Source organism: Lagopus muta, chromosome 3 (genome assembly GCF_023343835.1).
Source record: "Lagopus muta isolate bLagMut1 chromosome 3, bLagMut1 primary, whole genome shotgun sequence".
In the NCBI taxonomy this organism is placed as follows: domain Eukaryota; kingdom Metazoa; phylum Chordata; class Aves; order Galliformes; family Phasianidae; genus Lagopus; species Lagopus muta.
In genome coordinates, this window is record NC_064435.1 from 69,608,148 (window position 1) to 69,631,784 (window position 23,637).

Below are 23,637 nucleotides of genomic sequence, written 5' to 3' on the forward strand. Positions count from 1 at the left end.
AGGGACCAAGCAACATGAGCAGATGTTGAACTTCCATGCCTTTGGACTAGTCAATATGGAATGAATGCAGCAGTTTTGCACTGTACAGCTAATTTATGCAATAGATCCAACCATTGATGACACAAGACTGTCCTAGCCCAAGACTCCTAGCAGCACTGCATTTCTATGCAATGATCCACACAGATCATGGAAACATCGAAGCTGTGCTATACCCAAGGGACCATCTGGGTGGTGAGAATATTTCCATGCATGTGGGGCCTGGATGGCATTGCAATGCTCATGCTGCTATGGACTAACATTCCTTACACTGAAGAAAGACACTTACTAACGACTTCTCTCCTTCATGACCTGAGGAGCTTTCAGAGATCTTCCTTATGTGCTGTTGTTTCTTCTCTTTCCCTTTCTTGGTCTCTGCTCCACATGTCTGTCTCTTCAGCCCTGTCCCCGCATCTCTTGTCCACAACCATGAACCTCAGAGCATTGACCTGTAGCAGCACATCATAACAGTGCAGGCCATTAAGCATATTCCTACCAATAAGGCTGAGCAGCCATGAATTTTTCATTAGATTCTGAGAGGGATGCTAGCAAAGAGGCTCTGCAGAAGGAATTGCCAGGAGTTAAGCCTGCCCAACATGCTCCTGGGAATGCTGATTATGTTAGCCCTGTGTTCAGCAATCTCTTCAAAATTTACTGTCCTTAATAAGATGAAACAATTTCTCAAGAGAAAGTGTCAATAGCAACAACTGTCAACAGAAGGACAAGGGGATGTGAAAGCTGTCACTGTTTCCTACTTGGCTTTGGAAAGCGCAAATTCAGCAGAGCCAAGCAATGTCAGCACATGGCTGTCCTTGCTGTACCTCTGTCTCCCACTCCATCAGTGGAAGACAGTCATCTGAGGCAGGCAAGGATCATGGCTGGGGACAAGGACATGGGGCTGAGAGATGCCTGTTCAAGGGACTGTTTGCAGCCTGTAACCAGTGACCAGTAACCGGTAGCTGCACATCAGCGATAAGCTGAAAAGCAGACTGTATTAATCCCTTACAGTAAATTTTATCAGGAAAGTTCTGGCAGAGGTTGACCTTGGTCAGAGTTAACACTCAAAAGGTACTGCCAGGGCCCCAAGCGAGGGCAGGAAGATTGTGTTGTTCCATCCTGAAGCATCGGGGTCAGCCAGAGACACAACTCCTTGGTGGGGGGCAGCTTGTAAACAGCAAAGACGCGTTACAAGTGCAATTAGTCTGCGTGACAACTGTGACCGCCTTCTGTCACCACCCTAGGCCCAGCCAAATATCCCTTCCTCCCTCTCTTGCACAGACCTGAGCTGAGGGATAGGGCTTACACACATGACCAACTGCCTGTCAGCCTCAGGGAAAAACAGAAACACAGCCACGGCAACGGACAGGCCTGTATATGGGTAGGCCTGTATATGGACAGGCCCAGACTATTGGTTGGCAGAGCTTGGCTGTGAGAGCTATGAGCAGGGAAATCTAGGATTCAGAGAACAGTTATGGGAGTTAGTAGTAGTCAGTTGTCATCTTGTGGTCAACACTGACACTGACAGCCCATCAGAGCACAAGGAGACTTAATGTTATTCTATGGGCAGTGAGGTACAGTGCAACCCAAGGTATGGGATGAGGGAAATATGGAACCTGTTCCTTTGATCTCTGCCTAAGCCATTTTTCTCTTGTTCACATATCTCCACTCAAGGATGTAAGATTCAGTAATAAAAAATTTAATTAAAGATTTATGGCTGGCACTCCATGAACCATCTCATATTTTCCAGTCAAGGAAGGGAAGAGCTCTAGAAATTCTAGAAGAAAGCAACTGGGCTGCAGTTGTGGCCAGACTGCCCACGTCAGTAAGGATGAAAGGTAACAAATCCTCACTGTCTCTATCCTCCAGTTATTGTCTCTTTCCACTCCTGTGCTCAGAAGGATGCTTGTTCAGAGCAGAGTCTTATTTTTTGTTTTGTTTGTTTGATTAATTGTGCTTATCAAAGCTCTGGCCCATTCTGCCTTTGAGGTGAATGTCAAAAGTCAAGAAAAAGCAATGAAGGAGGAGGCAGCAATGGCAGTATGTAGTCTCAGATCTGCCCTGTTACATTCCGTAGCTTGCTATGCTTTCCTGCACCCATTTTTGGGTTGCTCAGTTCTTCGAAACTCTTAACACCTGATATCACAGGAGTGTAAAGCAGGAGCCTTGTTCAGAAGACAGCGCTACAAGGCAAGTCTGAGGAATACAAAGGATTAGTTCTTCTCTAACTTTCCTAATAAACCTAAGGCACAGTCCTGAGAATGATTCAAGCGGGAAGAGATGGAAGTAACTGAGTGCCAGGCTTGAAACTGCAGATGGTAGAAGGAAGGTTATATGTTGCAAGCTTCTAGAAATGAGCACAGAAGCTTAACTATAGAGATCCTGAAAGCTGGACCTGTTTTCTGTCTATTGTTACAGGGTGAGCCAGTCTAACAGTGTGACTTTCCTCTGTCTATCTACAGAAGGGTGAGATGGCACTGCCCACAACATCCAACTGTATAGACCACATGTTCTCCAGAGCCATGGGATGCATGCACTAGGGCATCAGGAGCTGTGTTCACACTTCTTGTTCTGCAGTTGCTGCATCCAAAATTCACACAGTGCAATGAGCTCTGTAATTGACCGATTTACCTCTTCATTCCATCTCAGAGAGGAGTGAAGTACCAGGTCTTTCCCTTCCCTTTGCAGTCACCTGATGCCTCTTTGGGGACGACACCAGATCCACCCCATACCTTGTGCCTACATTAACTGAAGTCTTGCCCTTTTACTGCACCAGGCACTCAGCCAGCCTACTTGCAGAAAGCAGCAGAGCGTGCAAAGGGCCAGCGTGTTTGCACGCAGCTCCGTTCCATTCGGCCTCTCCCAGCAGCTGCTGTGGGGGTGATGGGGACAAGTAGATCTTCTTTCAGACCCCCTGTGGATAGGCTTCAACAGGTCCCTTATTCATTGATTTAAGAAATCCAGCTGCAATTATGGGTGAGCCACTGATAAAAGAGCCCAGGCTGGGCACTTGGATCCAGGCACGTCTTTGGCCACAGTGCTGGCTGCTGCTCTTGCTTCATTGTAACACTGTCTGAACCAACATCAAGAGCTTGGTGCAGTCACAGTGCTGATTTCATCACTAAGTTGTCTAGTGCACAACTTCCTGGCAGCAGAAACACCTTCCACCAAAATTTCAGGACTGGACTGTAACAGTGCCTTCTTACAGCTTCAAGCAATGGGTTCAAGCACTAGGGTTCGTTGTTAAATTGTCTCCTATTTCTACTTTGCATGTAAATGGTACCATCTCCAGAATTTCCTTCCACAGTATCAAAGCCTGATTGTAGGCTCCTACTTCCTGCGCTCCTGTTTAGGCCAGCAGGAATCTTGCTAGCTATCTCTGCTGGAGATTTGACCACCTTGCGTGTCTGCACTCCATTCAGCCCTGCAAGGGATCCATCAGTGTTTTTGGCAGAATACCACAATGAGAACTCACACAATCTTATGTTTCCTCTAGGTATTGCAAAGATTTTTGTGTGCTTTTCAGGAACCCTTGTACAAGCACGATTTTTATTCCTATGTGCTCCTACCTGAAGACATTTCTTCTATCTGCAAGATAATGCATTTTGTTTGAATACACCCATCTAACCAAGTTATACAGAACTCTTTGAGTGGTCTGTTTATCAGTCTATTCAGTTTTGTGTTATCTGTGGATTTTTATTTGAACTGGTTTTGTATGTAACTTCAAATCACTGGTTCAAGTATTGATAGTTTTCATTCTACTACTGCTCCCTGCAGAAACCAACCAAAATAATCAAAGACCATTCCCAATTATTTCTTCTCTAAATTGCAAGTTCTCAATTCTCTTAATATACTTTAATGACTTTGCATAGTGTATTGTTTTAACCAATACAATGTACTATAATTTTATTTATATCAATAAGTCATGCCTTACAAAATTTTGCACCATAAGGCTATGGATTTACTTTATCAATCACAACTTTATCAAACACAATTTTCAGGTAGAACACTGAGGGTTGCAGTCCACAAAATGATGTTTCTGATCTTTAGTTCTCTTTCAATAAGCACCTCTATTAGATTCTGCATTATTTTTTCACTGGATAGGCATTAGCTACCTGGCCTGTAGATCCCTTGGTCTTAGAAAGGATGGGATGCTAGGTAACACATTTTTAAAAGTTATATAATCACTGAAAATGAAAACTGAGCTGAAGACATTTCCAACAGCATTGTGATTTGAGCTGGAAAGGATTACCAAGAGCAGTTGCCTGAGGAAAATGGTAGGAAATTAAGAAGAGCGTCTAATTCCTAATTCTCTCCTTGTTAACTTTTTTCAAGATTAAAATGTATACCTACAGAGATCAGGATTAGGAGAGGGTTGTTGATGGGGATGGGGTGTGGTTGGAGAGATTATAAGAAATGGGAGAAGGAAGGTCTTCTAGAGGGAAAGGCAGGAATCAAAAGATAGGCAATGTTGTCTTAGGACCTGGAAGCTGAACAAGAGAGGTATTCTTGGGCTGCCACTGGAAGTTCTTCCTTGGGTCTGAAGGACTCAGGTCAGGAGGAAGGATGAAGTGGTAGTAGATGCTCGTACAGAAGGGGCCTGGCTTTGTGAGGAGAGAGTGGTCCAAGTGAAGGAGGGTTAGGATTGAAGGCAAGACAACAGTGTAAAACTGTTGGGAGGTATCTTCATAATTGTTTTAATGGATAAATTAATGTGCCCTGCCTGTGACTATAGCTCCTCTGTTATCCTTTCCCAGCAAAACCCAGACAAACCATCCTCACAGCACTACTGTTTTCTCAGCTGAATCACAAATCAAGATGTTCATGGCAGTGAGCTTCCCTTTCAAATTGTGCTTTGGCCACTCATGGAGAGAGAGGGCTGAATTGTGCTTCATCAAGGATGACAGTGTTTGCTAAAGGATCTTTTCCTGAATAAAAGGAACTAGATGAGGAGACTCATGAACTAAAACTGTAACTTCAGCTGTTAATAACCCATTGTCATCTGCTCCTCAACAGAAGGAAATGGGAAGAAATATATAAAGACATCACCTGTGGTTCCTTGTATCTCCTTCCTGTTCACAAGGGAGACCTTTCAGAGGGAAAATCCTACAGAGCAACCTATGTGTTTGGTATTAAGAAACTTTACAAGAAGAAAATAAAGTAGAAAAGAGAATTCCAACCAGTAGCAATCACCGTAGAATTAACAGGACAAATGTCTTCAGAGACAGTGAGAGGAGTAGACAGCAAAGAAACAGATATAAAATGTATGTCTAACTCTGTTGATGGGAAAATCTCTGAAAAGTTAATGCAAGAATACATGATAGAGGCAAGGCACAGATCTGTACTGCTACAGTTCTCACTCACATCTAGCTCCTACCCACCCTTTTCCTCTGCTCATTTCCTTGCAGCATCTTGTGAACATTCTTCTATGTCTACTTCTTACTAACAGTCCTTCCTCCAACACCCCGCCACACTGGCTCCCACCATCTTCTCAGCATCATCATCAGTCCTCAGATAACATCTGCAGTGACATGCTGAGGGTTCCCACCACCTCCACCTCACATACCTGAAGCCACCCCTCAAGGGCCCTGGTGGAGACATATGGCCCCTGCTTCTGGCAGTTTGTCCTTAGATGGCCACTGGCATTGTCATACCTATGCTCTCCCACAGCAAACAGATCCCCTGCAGACATTTTATTACAAGAGAAGAAGAGCCACACGTGGAAACAAAGAAGTAGATATCTGCTCTATTTCAAAGGTAATGCAGGTGCTGCATCCCCAGAAACCACCTCAGAGTGTCCAGTGGCAGGATACAAATTGATGCTTCACACATGAAGCATCATGTGTGAACATTTCTCATCTGTGTGAGAAAGGAGATATTTTCAAGTCCCAAGGAAGGAGGTGGCAATGGACAACGATGAGCTTAGAGTGAGGACCATCTTGGGGAAGGAGCTTGATTCCATGATGGTAGGGATAGTGCTGTGGAGAAGTTGATCTCTGGGTTACCATGGCATCTCACAGCCACACTGCTGGAGGCCCACTATGATGCCCTCAGCCCCACACCTCATTGCAAGGTGACTTCCCTCTCCTGTGGGGAGCAGGCTCTAGGGCTTCACAGCAGCGTCCCCACTGTGCCCCTCATCTTGACGCCAAGGGCAATTGACATAGCGCAGAGCCCCACCAACAGGACAACGCTTGGCAGGATCCAGTGCCAGCAGGCTCCGCAACATGAGAGCAGCCTCAGCTGTCAGGCGCTTCCAGTGGCGAGGCAAGTTCTCTTCCAGGCCTGTTTCCTGCCACAGCATGAAATCCTCAAAGAAAGGGTCTTTGGGCAGGCTTTGCTCCCAAGGGAAATAGCCAGTCAGCAAGCAGAACAGCAGCACACCGAAGGCCCATGCATCCATGCTGGCATCTATGGGCACCCCTTGGGCATCAGTGGTATTGCTTAGTTCAGGGGCGGTGTAGGGGATTACTCCAGCCACCAGTTTGAGCTTGGTACCCTTGGGCCGTGTAAGCCCAAAATCAGTCAGTTTGATGCGCCGGCATTCAGGGTCAAAAAGCAGCACATTCTCAGGCTTGACATCACGATACACAAGCCCCCGGCTGTGGATGAACTCCAGAGCACTCACAAGCTGCTTGGCACAATGCTTGGCAGCTGGTTCAGGGATCCCATCCTGCAGAGGGAGAAAGATAAACAATGTTGCACTTGCTCAGCATCTAGTCAGTCCTATCGAGGTGGGGGGCTTTCATTTTTGCTCTCTGTTAGGGAATGTCTTCAAGTTTCTGTTCTTGCAAGCTCAAATCTTGTTCAAAGCTGTAGATCTCAGAAGTGGAAGACCCATATCCCACTGACTTTCTCCCTCTGCCCCAGCCAGTCTGTGGAGGCCAAACACTGCCATCCCAATTCCCATGCCTTTGTCTCAGCACTCACCCTGGGTTTGATGATTGATATGAGGTCTTTGTGCATTGCTGGTTCATAGAGGAAACCATAATATTGACTGGATTCGATTGCAATTCCAAACATGCCAATGATAGCAGGGTGGGTGGCAAGGGAGAGTGCCACACAGTACTCATACAGGAAGGTGTGCAGCTTGGTACTGGCTTTGGGCAGCAGCTTGAGAGCCATAGGAGTTCCTGGGGATGGGAAGAATGAGTTAGATCTCCCCTGAAAGTCACTCACACCAAAACCAGACAGAGAGAGCACTGAGCAGAAATGGGTCTAGAAACTCATTAGGGGCCACAGGGGTCTCTGGCCAAAAGTTTTATACGGAGGTATGTCATATTGGGACCAGATAAGAAAACAAATACTGCTGCTCATGTGAGTTTTGAGCTATTCAGTTCACGCCATGGGAACACTGGGTAGTGGAAGAGAAATTCAGGCTACATGAGTTCATCAGTTCAACCTGGAGATGAGTACTCTCAATGCTCTGAGGGCATTCATAGGCCTTAATGTCCTTGGCCAGTTCCACCTTAGACCTTCAGCCACACCATGGTGATCCATGGGCCCAGAAGAACAACTTAAGCCCAGTGCTTCACTCCCTGCCTATGCTGTGTTGTTGGGGTGCTGGTTTCTAGCTGTATGATATCCATGCCTATGCATGGCCCTGAGACCTGATGGTCCAGATCGGTGGACTGGCTTCCCAGCTTGACCTTGGACCTACCTCATCATCACAGTCCTGCCTGTTGCTCTGGGCTGTTCCCCCGTCATTACCTTCCCACTAGCTGTGTGCAATGGGAAGGTGCCTGTCTGGAAGGCCCCTGCCCTGTTGGTTCCCTTGGGAATCTCCTGACACTCCTGGCACCAAACACCCAAGACCCCATCAGCCCATGCATGTGGGCAAGTGGAGAGGAGACCGAGCACAACAGCTCACAGGGTGCAGCCAGTTCCTTACCTCTCTGCCTGTGGGTCACTAGCATCACATGGCCGTACTTGCCCCTGCCCAGCTCCCGAATAACCTCATAGTGCTCAGCCACTTCAGTGCGCACCAGGCTCTGAGCCGTGATCTCCAGGAGCTCCTCTAGCATGGTTGGTGCTGCTGTTGGTGCCACTGCCACAGATGAGTTCTCAGCCATTGCTGAGCTCTGCAGAAACACCAAAGCCTGAGTCAGAAACAGAACAACATGCACAGAGCAAAAATGGATCAGATACGCCACAAACTGTACCATGGCAAGGGATATTTCTGCTACATGGATTCTGAGTACTCTCTTGGCTGCCCTAGGGTTGAGTTGGTGTTTTTTTTAGAGTGCATTTCTAGGCAAAGGCTGTCACTATATGGAAGGCCCATGTACTGAAGGAACTTCTAATCCTTTCTGGCCTCCAGTCAAATGCTCATCTCTCTCTAATTGTAGGCCTGAGGCCTCTCATTTCAAATAATTGAACTGTCTTGCTGTATCTGTACTGGATACTGGCTTTCCAGGCCTCTTTTTATTCTACGCTCTGATGTTCATCAATAAGTAAAACATCAACAGCGTTCCAGATTGTGAAGCAAGACCCAACTCTCCTGCCCTCGTCAGCCTACTGCAGACACCTCATCTGTGTCCTTCTACACAGAGCCCCAGCCCTTGTGCTTACTGAAGAAAAAATTTAAGGTAGCAGCACAAATGGACTTGCCTTAGACTGAGGCACAGCTAGCCCATGACAAAAAGGCAATGAGCAGATGTGGTATGCACTGAGTAGGCAAAGGGATATCAGTAACTCATGTGTCTTCTGACATTTCTGACCCAAACTCATCTGTGCAGCCAAGAAACTTAAGCAGGAAGGAAACTTGGAAAATCAGTGCCATTTTGTGCCAGAACCAAATGATTCAGACTCATTTCAGATAAATATTTTTTGTTGCTGCTGTTTTTTGTTTGTTTGTTTGTTTTCAGTGCCCCTAGCATACTACAAGGGAACTTTTTAAAGTATCAACATTCTCCCACAGTCTATATTTTACTCTGAAAATAGAGACTCTGCCATCCTGGTCCTGGGAAACCCTCCAAGTTTCAGTTTCAGGACAAGGTCACAGAACCACAGAAACACAGGATGTCTGAGGTCAGAAGGGACCTCTGGAGATCACTGAGTGCAAACTTCTGCTCAGGGCAAGGTCAATAAGAGCAGGTTCATCAGGGCTGCGATCAAGTGGGTTTTGAATATCTCCGAAGATGGAGATACCCTAACTGCTCTGGGCAGCTTGTTCCAGTGTTTAATCACTTTTATGGTTAAAAAGCTTCTCCTTATGCCTATATAGGAATTCTGAGTTTGTCTGTGCCCACTGCTTCTTGTCCTGTCACACAGTACCACTGATAAGACTCTAGACGTATCTTTTTTATACCCTTCCATCAGGTAAGAAGATCCCTTCAAAGATAAATCATTCCAGCTCCCTGAATGTCTCTTTGTATGAGAGATGCTCCAGTTCCTTAATAATCCTGACAGCCCTCTGACAGACTTTCTCCATTACATCCATGTCCCTTTTTTGCTGGGGAGCCCAGAACCGGACCTAACCTGCTGATGTGGCCTCACCAGTGCTGCACAGAGGGGAATCATAGAATCATAGAATTGCTCAGGTTGGAAAAGACCTTAAAGATCATCAACCACAACCTAACCATACAACTCTAACAACCCTTTGCTAAATCATGTCCCTGAGTACCACATCCAGTTTTTAAACACATCCAGGGATGGTGACTCAACCACCTCCCTGGGGAGCCTACTCCAGTGTTTAACAACCCTTTCAGTAAAGAAGTTTTTCCTGATATCCAACTTAACCTCCCCTGGGAAGGATCACCCCTCTGGAGCTGCTGGTTACTGCCTACTGCAGTCCAGAGTGCAACACAAAGCCTGAAGGTTGAACTTTTACTGTGCAGTGAGACAGAGATGCAGTGTAAAACCATAAACTCAAAATCTCTTTCCATGTAACATTCTGACCTTTAAGGAAGGGAGTAGGATCTCAAGTTGTTATAAAGGCTGATGGCATCCTAGGAATATGAGTGGGAGTAAGAGTGAAAGAAAGAATGCAGCATTTTCTCTTAAGTTTTACATTGCTCTACCTGCAACAAGAGCTTATTGCAGTTCCTTCAATTTCTAGCCCCGGTGTTGCAAAATCTGTAGAGTCCAGTAATGTAGAAACAGAATTATTTAAGAGAAAAGGCTAGATTTCTACAGGAGCATAGGACTGCCTGTGGAACATTCCCCTTCATTTTGCTTCCCTTCTCACCTAGACTGTATTGTTAAATGTGTAACTACCAAGTGATTGGCCCTACATTTCTGAACAAGCTTTGGCTTGGTGAGAGAGCCAACAGCAACCAAAGTTAGCACAGTCCATGGGGTATTCAACATTGAACAAGTGTGTGCAGGGGAGGGGATAAATGAAGGGTGGGGAGGCACAGTAAAGTCATTCTGGAAAGTATTTTAGGGATTTTGTTTTGATGTCCTCCTGTTTGCTGTTCAGCCACCACAGCCTGCGAAACTGCATAGCAGCAAAGGCATTGCAGAACCTGTCCATGCATCCACCTTGATGCTGACGCTTCCAAACTGATTTTGTCATATTTAGACATTAAAAGGAATATCTGAGAAAGCCTTTAAAAGAGTCCTATCTAGGAATATAGAGAAAAAAGATTTAAATGTAATAGACCTTTAAAGCACATAGTCCTCTCTGTGATATTAGATAGGCTAATGTCACACTAACTAGGGAATGGAGTAAAGGAAAGATATCAGCTTGCCTTGTTAGATTTATACTTCTGATAAAGCATAAAAAGATTTCTTCTGATGACAGTATTTCTCCTATATCAAATTCATGGTCTTATACAATTTCTTGTCAGCAAATGGTTCACAATCTTCTCAGATAACTTAATTTCTCAACTTGACTTAGATAAAATTTCTCCCACTGTAGGCTGGCCACCTGTTAGCACTATCTAATCCAAAGACTGGAATCTTATCATTGCATCCACTTAATGAGTCATTCAATAGTGATATAATTTTCAAGCACCTATATATTAATTTATCAGTTTTTATTATCATCAATTATTTAACACATGATTCAACTATTCTGTTAATTATATAATTTTCTCATATTCACTATACCATATCTTGCTCTTGTAAGTGAGAGGATATGCTTCTCTGTATATTCTTGGTTCTCACTCCAGCTCTCAAAGTCAACATATTTCAGTTTGTAAACTCTTCAGACACAAAGCAAAGAATCAGTGAAATAGCCAGCATGGAAAAGCAGATCAGCCACATAAAATGGCTAAAATTGTCTTTAGGGACAATGGCAAACCCATATTTCTGATCAGGATTCCTTAGAAATCAACTGCATTCACTGTACAACATTTTGCAGGATTTGGCCATTGCTATCCTTGAGGTAATGCTGATGTGAGTTTGACATTTCACTAGGAAGTTAAGTGTGGGCTACATTTGGGCCACCAATGAGTACAGTGTGCTTGGGTGCTTTGCATATACCACTGTTACCTTCTAGAGTGCTGTTTGCCCTTTGCTGAGTGACCAGATTTGGACAGGAGGCCTTCAAGGCACTGGCCAAGATACACTCACCATTTGGCTGGGGTATACTGAAGGCAGCAGGCAGATCCCTTTTCAGAACTGTGCTTTCCTCCATATCCTTTCCGTGCTTCAAATCTGTTTTACCTCGTACAAGTGGAATTCCTTGTTTTAATTTGTGTACATCTTCTCTTGTACTGAAAGTGGGATCTCCTGATGAAAAGATCCTGGATCCATCTTCATCACTGCCTCCCATTAGGTATCTGTATAACTCTGAGACTTCTCTTCTCTGACCAGAAGAGTCTCAGCTTTCTCCATTTCTCCTCATAGAAAAAATTCTCCATTATAAATGTCCCTGAGCATCTGGCACATTGGGATCATTTTCTAGTCCAACCTTCTACAGAGCATTAATACAAACCAAATAAACAGCATTTAGGGCATCTCCATCGTGCACGCTTGATCCGAAGGCAAACTGTGATTGAGTGCATTATGTATTTATATGACTTCCTAATTTGAATTTACCTGCCCGATGCTGCTATCTAAAGAAAAGTTTTCTAATGTCCTTCCTTCTGACCACTGCAGGGTTTAGAGACATTGTGCTCAGAGATATGGCTACAGCCTATGAAGACACGTATTTAATCTACTTAGACTGAGTAAAAGCAGCAGGGCACAGCCTGAAGCTCAGCCTGTGTATTTAATCAACACCTTGCATGGGCTTTACAAACCGTCCGGCACATTTTGCTTCTGCAATGTCTACAACAGTTAGTTTAAAAACAGGGAGAATGTTTCCTGAAATTGTACTTTGTACACTTTCACTCACACTGTACTTTGAGTGAGCAGATCAAGACACCTTTAAGTCTCTTTATTCGTTAGCCACTTTCCAACAACTTTCTGTTCAGCTCTCAAAATAAGACCTTTTCTCCAGCTCCCAGATCCATTTCACAGCTCTTTTCTGAAACTGCCAGATTTGCTGCTCCATCTTATAACACAGACTGCTTCTGTGGGAATACTTCCTGTGAAACACTGAGCCAAAATTACCTTCTGCCTTTTCCTGTGACCCCCAGACATCTTTCAGCAAGAACAACGCACTGAGAGTTGCACTACCTTATAAATCCATTATGATTCCAGTGCTTTTCCACGTTACTCTCTTGCAGGGGAGCAGCTCTGCTTCCTCTTCGCATACCTTTCTGAGTATTGCCTCCTTTGTTTCTACCTGAGCACTTTCCCCTGCCCACAGTGAAGCAAATTTTGCTTGACTGGATTCAGTTATCAAGTAATTCATATCACTTGGTGTCTCTCTTATCAAACCATCACATTAATTTCTGTTTCAAGGTTGTGTGAGGAGCTGACCTTCAAGGATTTTTCCATTAACCACTAAATGTTTGGTGGATGTTCTTAACCATTCTCAGCCCTGTGGCTTTTTTTTGTAAGGCACCTGCTGGAAATATCCCACCCAGTGAACATTCTCTAAAAAATATCTGCACAAATTCATTCTGACATTGATCAAAATCAACAAGGCACACAGTTTTCAATGGATTTAAGAACAAGCAAACTTGCAAGACTCGGTAGAGTGGAAACTACCATGTTTTATTGTTGTCCTCATGTTACACATTTCATTAAATTTCGACTCTATCATAATAATGTTACCTTTGACAATGATCTTGAAAAAGCACTGAAATCCTCAGAAAACACAAAAATGGAGCTAGATAAATAATGTGTTGCTTGATAAAACGCATGTGTATGCACATGTCAGAAGTGTTACAAATTACCAAAGAAGACAGGAGTTCAGTCAGGTATTGAGGGACAAAAAAAAGTTAAATTTCATGGTAATCAGATTAATCTAAACTCTCCATGCCACTTTTTCAATAAAGTGAATGCTTTCTAAACTCATAAATGTAGATCTGCTACACCCTCACATCCTTTGTAGGTCTTAATGTGTTGGAAGATTTAGAATTGCTTTAGAAATAGACTGCAGTTGATACAGATTACACCTGAATGATACAGGGGCAAGCATAAGAGAATAATGACTATGAGCTACTGATGTTACAAATTCAATCTTTGCATTCAACTTGCTGAAGAGAATGTCCAGAGAGCATCAGAAGCATGAAACATCAACGAGAGATAATTTGCCAGATAGTAATTTAAAAATTAAGCCTCACTCTAAACAAACAAACAAAAAGCAAATTCAACCAACCAAACAAAATGCAACCAAAACCAGATACAGCCATTCAACTTTACTTGTAGTTCTAATAAAAGAAGATATCTGTTGTGAGATTATATGCCTTTTACGCTGAAATCTTTTTCTGCAAGGTTTCTACATGCATACGCCTTGAGACAGTCTGAAACTTAATCTCTGAAAATCAGCTGAGTTGGGAAAGCTGTATTTCTAAAGAGCTGGCCACCTGCTAGTGACTTCTGCACTGAAACTGAGAATATTATGCACCATCAGACTTGTGTTTTCATTAGAAATGCATTCCTTCAGTTCGCTCTGCTTTGCATTATCATTTATCTCCTTTTTTTATGGTGTTTTTTGGAATATCAAAAATCTACTAATGTGAAAGCCTGGTTTCCCTAGGATAAATTTCCTGACCAGTTCTGGAGGATGGCTGATGTCTGAAGGTCAACAGAATCAGTGAGTGGATGCTATCTTTTTAATGCAATTGATGAGACCACAACTCAGCAAATTAACACTGTTGACCACATTTGACAGAAAAAAAGGATCAGAGAATAATCATGGGAAGAACCATGAAAACGCCGAAAGTACAGACAAAAGGGCAAATTTTCAGGGTGGTAGTTTTTTTTAGCTTATTAAATAGATAGCGAGAAAGTGACTTTATCTTCTGCACATACCTTCACTGGTTCTAGAAATTCACTGGAGACACTCTCCCACTAATTCAAGGCATTACAACAAGAACCAATAACTGAAGCCGAAATGAGTGGTTTTAGACCTCAAGTGTGGTGCACATTTTATGAAGAAGGTCATTTACCCCTAAAAACCTCATCAAACGTTATGCAAGATTATCCCTATGTGTTCGGGACTTCTAACCCAAATTTGCTTTATTTTTTTTTTTTCCCTTAAAAGTTACTCTCAAGTGTGAACTGTGGATACAGGCAAGGTACCAGAACATTTTATCACAGTGTTTTTTTCTGGCCTTTTTACTGATAGTTTTATGAGTTGCTTTCTAAAACAGGCCAGCAAGCTAATCTCACTGAGAGAACTGCTGGCTGCCTCCTTCTCAGCACTGTGCAAAGTTCTCCTTAGGCACAGACCCCCACCAGCCTCCCCACAGACAGCTCTGGGAAGTCCTAAACCACAGCCACCTCAGTCAGAAATCGGCAGTGATTTTGCTGGGACCAAACCACATCACGCTCTCTTCCCAACCAACGTGCCGTTACCGCAGCACTGCCGCACCAGACACAACCGCTGAGCAATCTCCCGTAAGTAGAGAAACATTTTGGGGCACAGCTGCCCAAAGGAGCTCGCCACCAACCAGACCATGCTGAGCACCAAATGTCAGGAATGGGTACGCTACATGTTATGGCAGCACACGAAGCCAGAGACTGGTCCGTGAGGGGTGCCCAGCTGTGCCCCTTACCTGCCTGTCCAGTCTCCTTCACCCTACTATGACCGCAGCCCGTCTTCTCACACACCCTCTCCGTCTCCCCCAGGCCTCTCACCTTCTCCAGCAGTGCAGGGCAGACAGCCGTGGGCAGCCTCGACTCCCCCTCCGCTGCCTCTGGGCTGGAACCAGGCTGTGTCGAACAGCCGGAGGGGCTGCCAGGCATTACAGGGCTGAGCGTGACGCTCCGCCCCTTCTTCAGCCTCTGGTCCAGGGGCACACCGCCCGGGGCTGAAGGTGACCTCTTAGTGGGAGGAGAAGAGGGGCACTGGGGAGGAAAGGGGTTATCCATCCGCTGAGCTCGTGGACAGGGAGGTGTCATAGGGATGGAGGTGGAGCTGTTGTTTCTGCTCAAGTCGGACCGTCAAAGCCCCTGGGATACTTCAGCAGATCCACCCTATGCAGACCTTCCCTCCAGCTTCAGCTGTCCCTACAGTTGAATATGGGGCCATGCCAAGTCGCAGTACAGCCCTCACAGCAGGGCTGAGGGCCACTGTGGATGGCCAGAACTTTCTTTTGGTCACCAGAGGGGGAGAAGGCATTTTGGTCGCAGCTGCCTATGTCAGTGAGCATCAGAGTCTAGGCACAGAGTATAGCTAGTTCAAGGCCACGTCATGGGGCTTCTGACACAGGCTCCTCACACGGACCAGTACTACAGAGAGTTACAGAGAAGGTGAAATTATTAATGGTAACTACAATGGCTTGTAGGAGCTCAGTTCTTCCACCTAGCTGGTATTTGTGGAACAATAGACCATCCTGAGTTGGAAGGGATCCACGGGAACTTGAATCCAACTCCTCGCTCCACAGCAGGACTGCCCAAACCCTGTGTCTGAGAGTGCTACTTAAACGTTTGTTGAACTCCTGCACCTGGGGCCCGTTCCATGCCCACCGCCCTCTGATGCAAACCCTGTCCCTCACCCCTAGCTGCCTCTCCTCTGACGCAGCTCCATGCCGTTCCTGTCGCTGTCACACAGAGCAAAGCTCAGCGCTGCCCCTCCGCTCCTTGTGAGGAGCTGCAGCCGCCATCAGGCCTCCCCTCAGCTCCTTATCTTCTCTGCTCTGGGTTGAACAAACAAGGGACATCTGCCACTCCTCATACATCTTGCTGTCTAAACAATTCAGCTATTCACCATCCTCATAGCCCTCCTTTGGGTGCTCTCTAATAGTTTTAAGTCCTTCCTGTACTGTGGCACCCAACCCACACGCGGTACTGGAGGTGAGGCTGCACAGCACAGAGAGATGTCTCCCCTCACCCACAGGCAGTTCTGAGCCTGGTGCACCGCAGGGTACGGTTGGCATTTTGGTCTGCCAGTGCACACTGCTGCCTCACATTCAGCTTACTGCCATCCAGAAACCCCAGATCCCTGTCCGCAGGGCTCATCTCCAACCTTAAAGTTCTCTTTCTTCTACTTGAGCAAGGACAAGAAAGAAACTCCTGTTGGTATGGACACCATGCAGGTCTTAGATACCGTCTGCAGAGCACTGAGTTTCACACTCTAGGAGATCCATCAGTTTGCGTATCTGCAGCAGTGATGAATGCAGCTGTGGTTGTGGCACAGGAGTGTCACAGTGCTGGCCTCCATGTTCTCTGGAGCTGGGACCATGTAAGGGACCTGAAAGGCTTAAGCTGCCCCAATGAGCCTCCATACCCACTGTGGGGACACAATGTAGTGAGGAAGGCAGAAAGAGGGCAGAGGTGAAAAATGAAGTCTAACAGAGGACAGGGCTGAATCTTATGTCTGCTTTCTGAAGGGAGGGAAGGACTTGTCAGTACAGGCTCTAGTTGGCCTGTGGGCAGCAAGGTAAGATGCACTGGAATGTCATCACGGACTGGTGAAGAGGCAGGCTGCTGTCACCTAGCTCTGATGGTGAAAGAAATCTAAGGGTAAGAGGAGTAGCATAGTCAGACTCCCAGCTGTCATCATGCTTCTGGATAAGAAGTGGGAAATGATGCATGGCCTAAAGGTCTTGTGCCACTCAAGGCTGCCCCTTCTCACTCAGGCTTGGAGGATGGTATAGTCATTGGAAAAGGCCTTCAATATTCCTACAGCCAGGAACATTACTATTGGGCTGGTGGAAATATATAAGAGAAAATTATTCAATGTTTGAGGATTCAGCTCTGGAATAAATATGATAGTGAAACCACAGTTCCACAGGAACAAGGAATCTATCTATATGGGGAACAGAATAAGACCATTGCCTCCAATTGAGATACAAGTCAGAAGTCAAACTAAAAAGTGTCTCTGAGGATTTGATTGAAGACAGAGTTACAAGGAAAAACTGAAAAAGGGACTCATCTGCACAGTCCTCAGAAAAAAAGAAAAAAAAAAACCCAAAAAAACAGTGAAGGTGAATGGAAGAGGAAATATGGAAGAAGGAAGGATTTACAAGTGGGTATTAATGGCTCTGCTGTTCAGATGGTTTAATATTTTCTACTGCAAAAACTCCTTTACAATGTGTTTGTGCTTTGTGACGCACACAAATACTATGGTTGACCAATGTTGTCTGAAAACATCACAAAAATGTCTCCTTCTTTGCCTCTGAATTGTTGTTGGGTTTACCAGCATGGTAAATATTCTTTCCCTTGTATGTGTGGCTCAGAAGGGGCAGCATGCAGAAAAAACAATGGAATATGAACATTCCCAAAAGCCAGATATGGCAGCTAGAGTCACAAAGATGTTGTAGTGACTTCTTCTGACTTCTTCCTTGTTCCTCTTCACTGGCATATACACTGCAGCCCCTTTCACCTTCATCGGAATAGCAGCAGAACTTCAAAGTACACACTGTATGCAACTTCAAAGCCTCAGGATTGAATTCCTATCAGTGAGTGCTCAGACAACATCACTGCCCCTTCACAGATAACTCCACAGGCTTCAGCAAGTATGAAAAGAGCTACTGAGGGAATTGGCTGCTCCAACACATCACCAACAGGATACTCAGTTTCTCTGATATTGGCGCTAGTGTGAATGCTCCCTTTGCATTAGGTAGTGGGGTATGTACTCTCATTTCAGAGTTACCTGACCCCACATGGATCTTCAGTTCCCCTTCTGTACTATCAAAGCCACCAAGAGCACATAATGTGACAAGATTTGGCGAGCATTTGAATCCAAGGCAGCACTCTTTGGCAACACACAAGTATAGAGGCTTATCAGCAGGGCCACATGAGAGAGAACACTGATAAATATGAACATCAAGCTCCTTTTACCAGGACTGCTCTCTTTATTTTGAAGTTTATGGCAATACCCATATTATCTATAGATGTTCAAACTGACAATAAACCTTTTCACAGAACATCACTGATGACAGCTTTCAGAGCAACCAGCATGCAGTTTTCTCACATCTTTTCAGAACCAGCTTAGCACCTGATGCTGGAGTGTGAATAGCTCTTTGATTTTCCCCATTGCCTTCCTACATCTTCTTCTATTAATAAATTTATGAGCTTCCAACTCTTCCACCCCTCCAGCCCCAGTAGGCAGGCAAGGGGGTTACAAGGAGCAGGCTGCCTCGTGAACACAGAGCTGTGGCCCTGAGCTCTCCTCGGCACACGCAGGGTGCTCAAAATCATCCACCAGCTGCACAGACCATTTGTGCTATGAGGTCATTCAGCGCTACCCCATCGCTGAGGAATCTGCTGGCCACCTTCCTGACAGCACAGCATAATGTCCCACCTCGCCTGCCAGCTAGCACAACAGCCTCTCACTGAGCTCGGGCCCCACTCTCCAAAGGTGCTTCTCAATCATGCTCTCCAGCATCCATGGCCTCTGGTTACCCATTGACCACCATGTCCACCTGACAGCACCCTGCCCTGTTCCATTCCAGCCTCCTCTCTTCGAGCTGTTCTTTTCACCACTGCCAGCATGGTGAAGATGCCATCAGAGCAGGATGAGTTGGCTGGGTACAGACATCTTAGAGACATCCTTGAGAGGGAAAGATTATGGGGAGTCTTCACAGGAGAAAAGACTGGACTTGCAGAGGAGTAGGACTTGAATGGTGGTATAGAAATGCTGCGCTTTGATGGGAAATCTTTCTTCTCTCTGAGCATGGAGAGGGAGCCATCTAGTCCTTAAATAACAGGGAGCCAGGAGATGAGAGAGATAACAAGGCTGGTAGTACAGGGGCTTGGCAAACAGGGCCTGTCCAACAACAGTGTCCATGCAAGATGAGCAGGGCAGACGCAGTGATTGGAGCCAGGTTCAGCAGCGAGACCAAGTCATCAGGAAAGATTGTAGTGACAAGCAAGTCCAAGGTCTAGCTGAAAAGTTGATCCATAGGCCAGAGTCAGTCTCCATGCTGCTAACCAGTGTTAGACACAGTTCAGGACTGCCAGGCAGGCAGTCCATGTGTCAGAAGGGAGGGAGATAGTCCTAGTGGAGTGTCAGCAACAAACGCTTACTTTCTGACAGGTCTGGGTAGCTGAGGGGCTGGGAGCACTCATGGCCACACAGATGGCACACGCTGGTCAGCTAGGCTCTGCTGCTGGCTGACAGCAAGCTGTCCAGGGAGGTGGTAAAGTCACCATCCCTGGAAGCGTTCAAGAAACATGTAGATGTCATTCTTAGGGACACGGTTTTAAGGGCAATATTGGTGGTAATAGGACCAGATGATCTTAGAGGTCTTCTCCAACCTTAATGATTCTATGATTCTATGATGATGGTGTGGGGAGGTCCCTTCTGAAGCCAACTGCTGCTTCCCATTGTCCGCTCTAGGCCCACTTTATTTTCCTCCAAATTTCTCTGAAAGGCACCCAGTGACACAGGCTTCCAACTGCCTCTAACAGTGCCTCCTCTGAAGAAGAGATGGCAGGTGAGGGAAGATGTAGTAGATATAATAAATAGGTATTATAAAAACCGAATGGAATAAAAGAGATAAAAATAAATTAATGCTCACTATCTTTTTGAAAGATAAGATATCAGAACAAGAGAAGGTGAAAAAAAAGTACAAAGCTTCTTCACGCAGTATGCCTTCATCCTTTGGATACCTTGCCTCAGGGGAGTGTGAGTAAAAAGCATTTATGTGGTTTCATAAAATAACTGGACAGGGAAACTGCAGAGGAAGAACACAATTAAATGCAAAGATTCGACATCTGTCTCTCAGGCTGCTCGAAGCTAAAAGAATATTTGAAGGGATTGACCTCATACTTCCATGCTCTTGTATCTTCCACAAGGAATTTGCCACTGGAAAGTCTCACAGCCAGGAAATTTAGTTAAGTGGTCTTTTATTCTGATCTGGCTCAGCTGTCCTCATTCATTCTCCTAACGAAATTCTGTGGTGACATTACCATTTCTCCCAGAACAGCCCCACACTTGCTATTTGAATGTCTGGTGAGTGATTCTCTGTCCTAGGCTGGGTTTTCATCTTTGCAATCTCTCCCTGCCAGGGTGACATCTTTCAGAAGGGTCAAGGAGATGGGAGGGAGCTTTCCTGGTGGGTAGATCAGAGCTCTTAGGGAACAGAAGGTCTCCAGAGATGGAGAGAAGACCAACACTAAACTGCAGCATCTTGGATTATTTGTTCTTTCTCTTAAAAGGCCACCTGCGAATGCTTTGTCTTCAATATGGTAACACAGCAGTGGGCAGCAAGAAAATCTTTTAGAAAATAGTTCTTTATTATCTGAGGGAAGCTCAGGAATTTCTCCAACTTTTCTCAGACTTTTGGAGGAAACGCAGTCTGGTAATGGCAGTCTGATAATGGCAGTTTGCTCCACCTTGCTTAATCAGGAGGAAATTATCTCTCAAGAGCTATAGCCACATTGAATCAATCTTCAGCATCCCAGGTCTGAAAGTAATCAGGAGAATAAGAAATGTGCCCTTCAATAAAATGGCCCATTTAGCCCAATGTTTTCCTCCAACAACAGTAGTAACAGATAATGTTCAAAAGCACATGCCTACCCACTTTCTGCAGTCTATTTTCCTAGTAATCTTCCAACACCTAAAAGTCTTGTGTTATGGAAGCTGGAGGGTGAAACCCAGTCCAGTTCTTTAAATATCATAAATTAATTTCATCCCTTTTTTGAACCCACTGATAGCATTGGCCTCTGCAGTCTCTCCTGTGGCATCAAGTTCCACACATTCACTCAGTACTATGTAAAGAAATACTTCCCTTGTTTGTTCTAATTCCTCTGATACTAAATTCACTGTGTATCCTCTAGATTGTCACGTTGCAGAACTTCTTTGTGAAAGACAGATTCATCTTGTCCACCATCTTCATGATTTTATAAATGTCAGTCATATCTTCTCTCAACTTTACCATCTCTCCAAAAGAAGAGTTTTCCAATAATCCCTCATAAAGCAACTACTCCATGACTGATCTCTGCTGCCCTTCTCTGTACCTTCTGTAATTTCATCATGTCTTTCTTGAAATATAGAGACCAGAACAGTCCCCAGAGCTCAACATCAGATTGCACAGAGATTTTATCTAGAGCTAAAATGGCATCCTCTGTCTAATTTTAGTTACTATTATCAATATGCCCAACATTTCTTGTGGCTGTTGCCAGAAGGGTAGTAAATGTGAATTCCAAGATCTCCTTCCTAATTTGAAACTGCAGATCTGAGTTCTGAGATCAGCATCATGTAAGCATGGGTTAGTTTACTTTCTCTAGATGAGAAATATTTTCTCTGAATGAGAATATAACCTTGCTTAGATTTACTAAGTTTTTGATTGCTTAATTTTTTATTACTATTTATAGTGAAGTTCCTCTGAGAGTTTTCTGCTCAGCCTCTTGGTTTCGTGTGACTCTCCTAAAGTCCCTTGCCATCAGAACGGTATTTCTGCACCCAAAGTAAGTCAGTATCAGCCTTAGACTTGATTTCACTGTTTACTTGCTTCTCCAGTTTATCCATGAACACGCTGAATGAAACTAGTCCCAGCAGCAACCCCTGGGATATGCTCATAGTTCACCCTTCTTCATCCTGAAAAGTACCAAATGCGACCTATCCTTTGCTCATCTTTCATTCCACAAAATGATCTTTCCTCTAACTCTGCAGTAATTTAGTTCCTTTACTTACTCTCAGTGAGGAACTTTGTCAAGGGGGCTTTGGAGGTCTGAATGTATTATTTTGCCTAGCCACATGCATATTAACATCATTCCAGAACCCCACCCTTCCAGAACCCAGCATGGCCAAAATTTCCCTTTACAGAAGCCATATTAACTCTTTCTCAACGGATGGTTTTCACATACTTGTCAATCTTACTGTTTATTATAGACACCACTGTCTTGCCACAGAAGGAAATCAGATTCCCCACTTATTTTTCATAGTGGGAGTTACACTGGCAATCCACAAGGGCTCTGGCACAGATACATTAATGACAGGTTATACAGCTTGGCCAGCAGTTCACAGTTTCACATTTAAATTCCTTCATGGCTTTCAGGAAAATGTCATCCAATCACGGTGACTTATAAATATTCAAGGTTTCTGTTTGGTCTTATTTCAAGAATAAACTGTCTTTTCTGATCAGTCTACTGCAAACAAGTCATCAGGAGTTGAAATCTTCGCAACAAACAGGGTACTTCATGCTCACTAACAGAAGAAGGAACTGCATCCCAAGGCTTCTCTCCCAGGCATAGATAAAAGAAAGGAGCTTGAAAGCTTTCTAAACTCCCTGGGAGAAACATTTGAAGTCTGATGTCTTGGCAACAAATCTACTTCTAAAAAGCAGACTTGTTTTGTCACTTTCCTGAAAGCATGATCAGTAGTGTGGCTGCTGCATCTTCAAGGTCATACTATTCAGAGGCAGAGGCAAACCAGGACCAGCGTGGAAAAATACAACGTGTGACACTAGGGGGTGGTATTAAACTAAGTGGAAGTATATAATTTGGTTTCACTTAGCTTCTTTGAAATTCAGTCTCACAAAAGTGATGTGTTGCATCTAAGCTCTTCAAGCATTCATTTATCTGCACACCAGGACCCACCTGACCCACCTTCCCAGGACCCACACGACAGTTTTATTTGTCGTTGTGGTCCCATGATCCATCTCTGGTATGAGATCAGACAAATACCTCTACACATGAATGCCTGAACATGTGCAACAAAAAACACACATTTTTTGTTGCACACAACAAAAGAGACACACAAACAAGCAGAATCAAAACAGGAAGAAAAAATTCCTTGTCCTGGACATGTATGAGGGAGTAGGGAATTCAGCTTCAACAACTTTGCTACCACATCCTTCTTTCTCCACAGAAAAAGAAGGCAAAACAGTCTTGGCTGTTTTAATGAGCCTCTGGCTCTTGCTAGCCTGGGTCTGCCTCCATGTAGGAGCTGTGTATTCTTTCAGTCCTTAGAGATTTATCTGTTTGCACTGTGCATCCAGGGAGCTGCCCTCTGACGGATGATCCGCAGGCATGACATATAGGGCACCCAGTGGTTCTCATCCTTAGGGGAGCTCAGATCCAGTTTAATTCATCCAGAGCAGAGAGTTTGTCAGTCTCTGTGACCACATGAAAACTGAAGCTTCACTCTTGGGAGGCTCAGAGTCCTCCCTCATGAGAAAGTTGGTTCATGACGTTCCAGTTGCTTTT

At 44.7% G+C, this 23,637-nt stretch overlaps 1 protein-coding gene across 2 annotated transcripts; it reads right to left on the reverse strand.

The window, feature by feature from the left end:
- Positions 1-3,065: 3,065 nt before the first annotated feature.
- SBK2 (SH3 domain binding kinase family member 2) lies at positions 3,066-15,411 on the reverse strand. 2 transcript variants are annotated; one of them, XM_048939315.1, is made up of 4 exons: positions 15,178-15,411; positions 7,925-8,132; positions 6,964-7,166; positions 3,066-6,706 (listed from the first exon to the last, which is right to left on the reverse strand). In XM_048939315.1, exons 1-4 carry the CDS (start codon positions 15,409-15,411, stop codon positions 6,137-6,139), a joined length of 1,215 nt encoding a protein of 404 aa, XP_048795272.1. In that variant the 3' UTR covers positions 3,066-6,136. The 2 variants fall into 2 exon arrangements, with proteins under 2 accessions (XP_048795272.1, XP_048795274.1); XM_048939317.1 differs by having other exon boundaries at positions 3,069-6,706; positions 7,925-8,114; positions 15,178-15,299.
- Between the last annotated feature and the right edge of the window lie 8,226 nt (positions 15,412-23,637).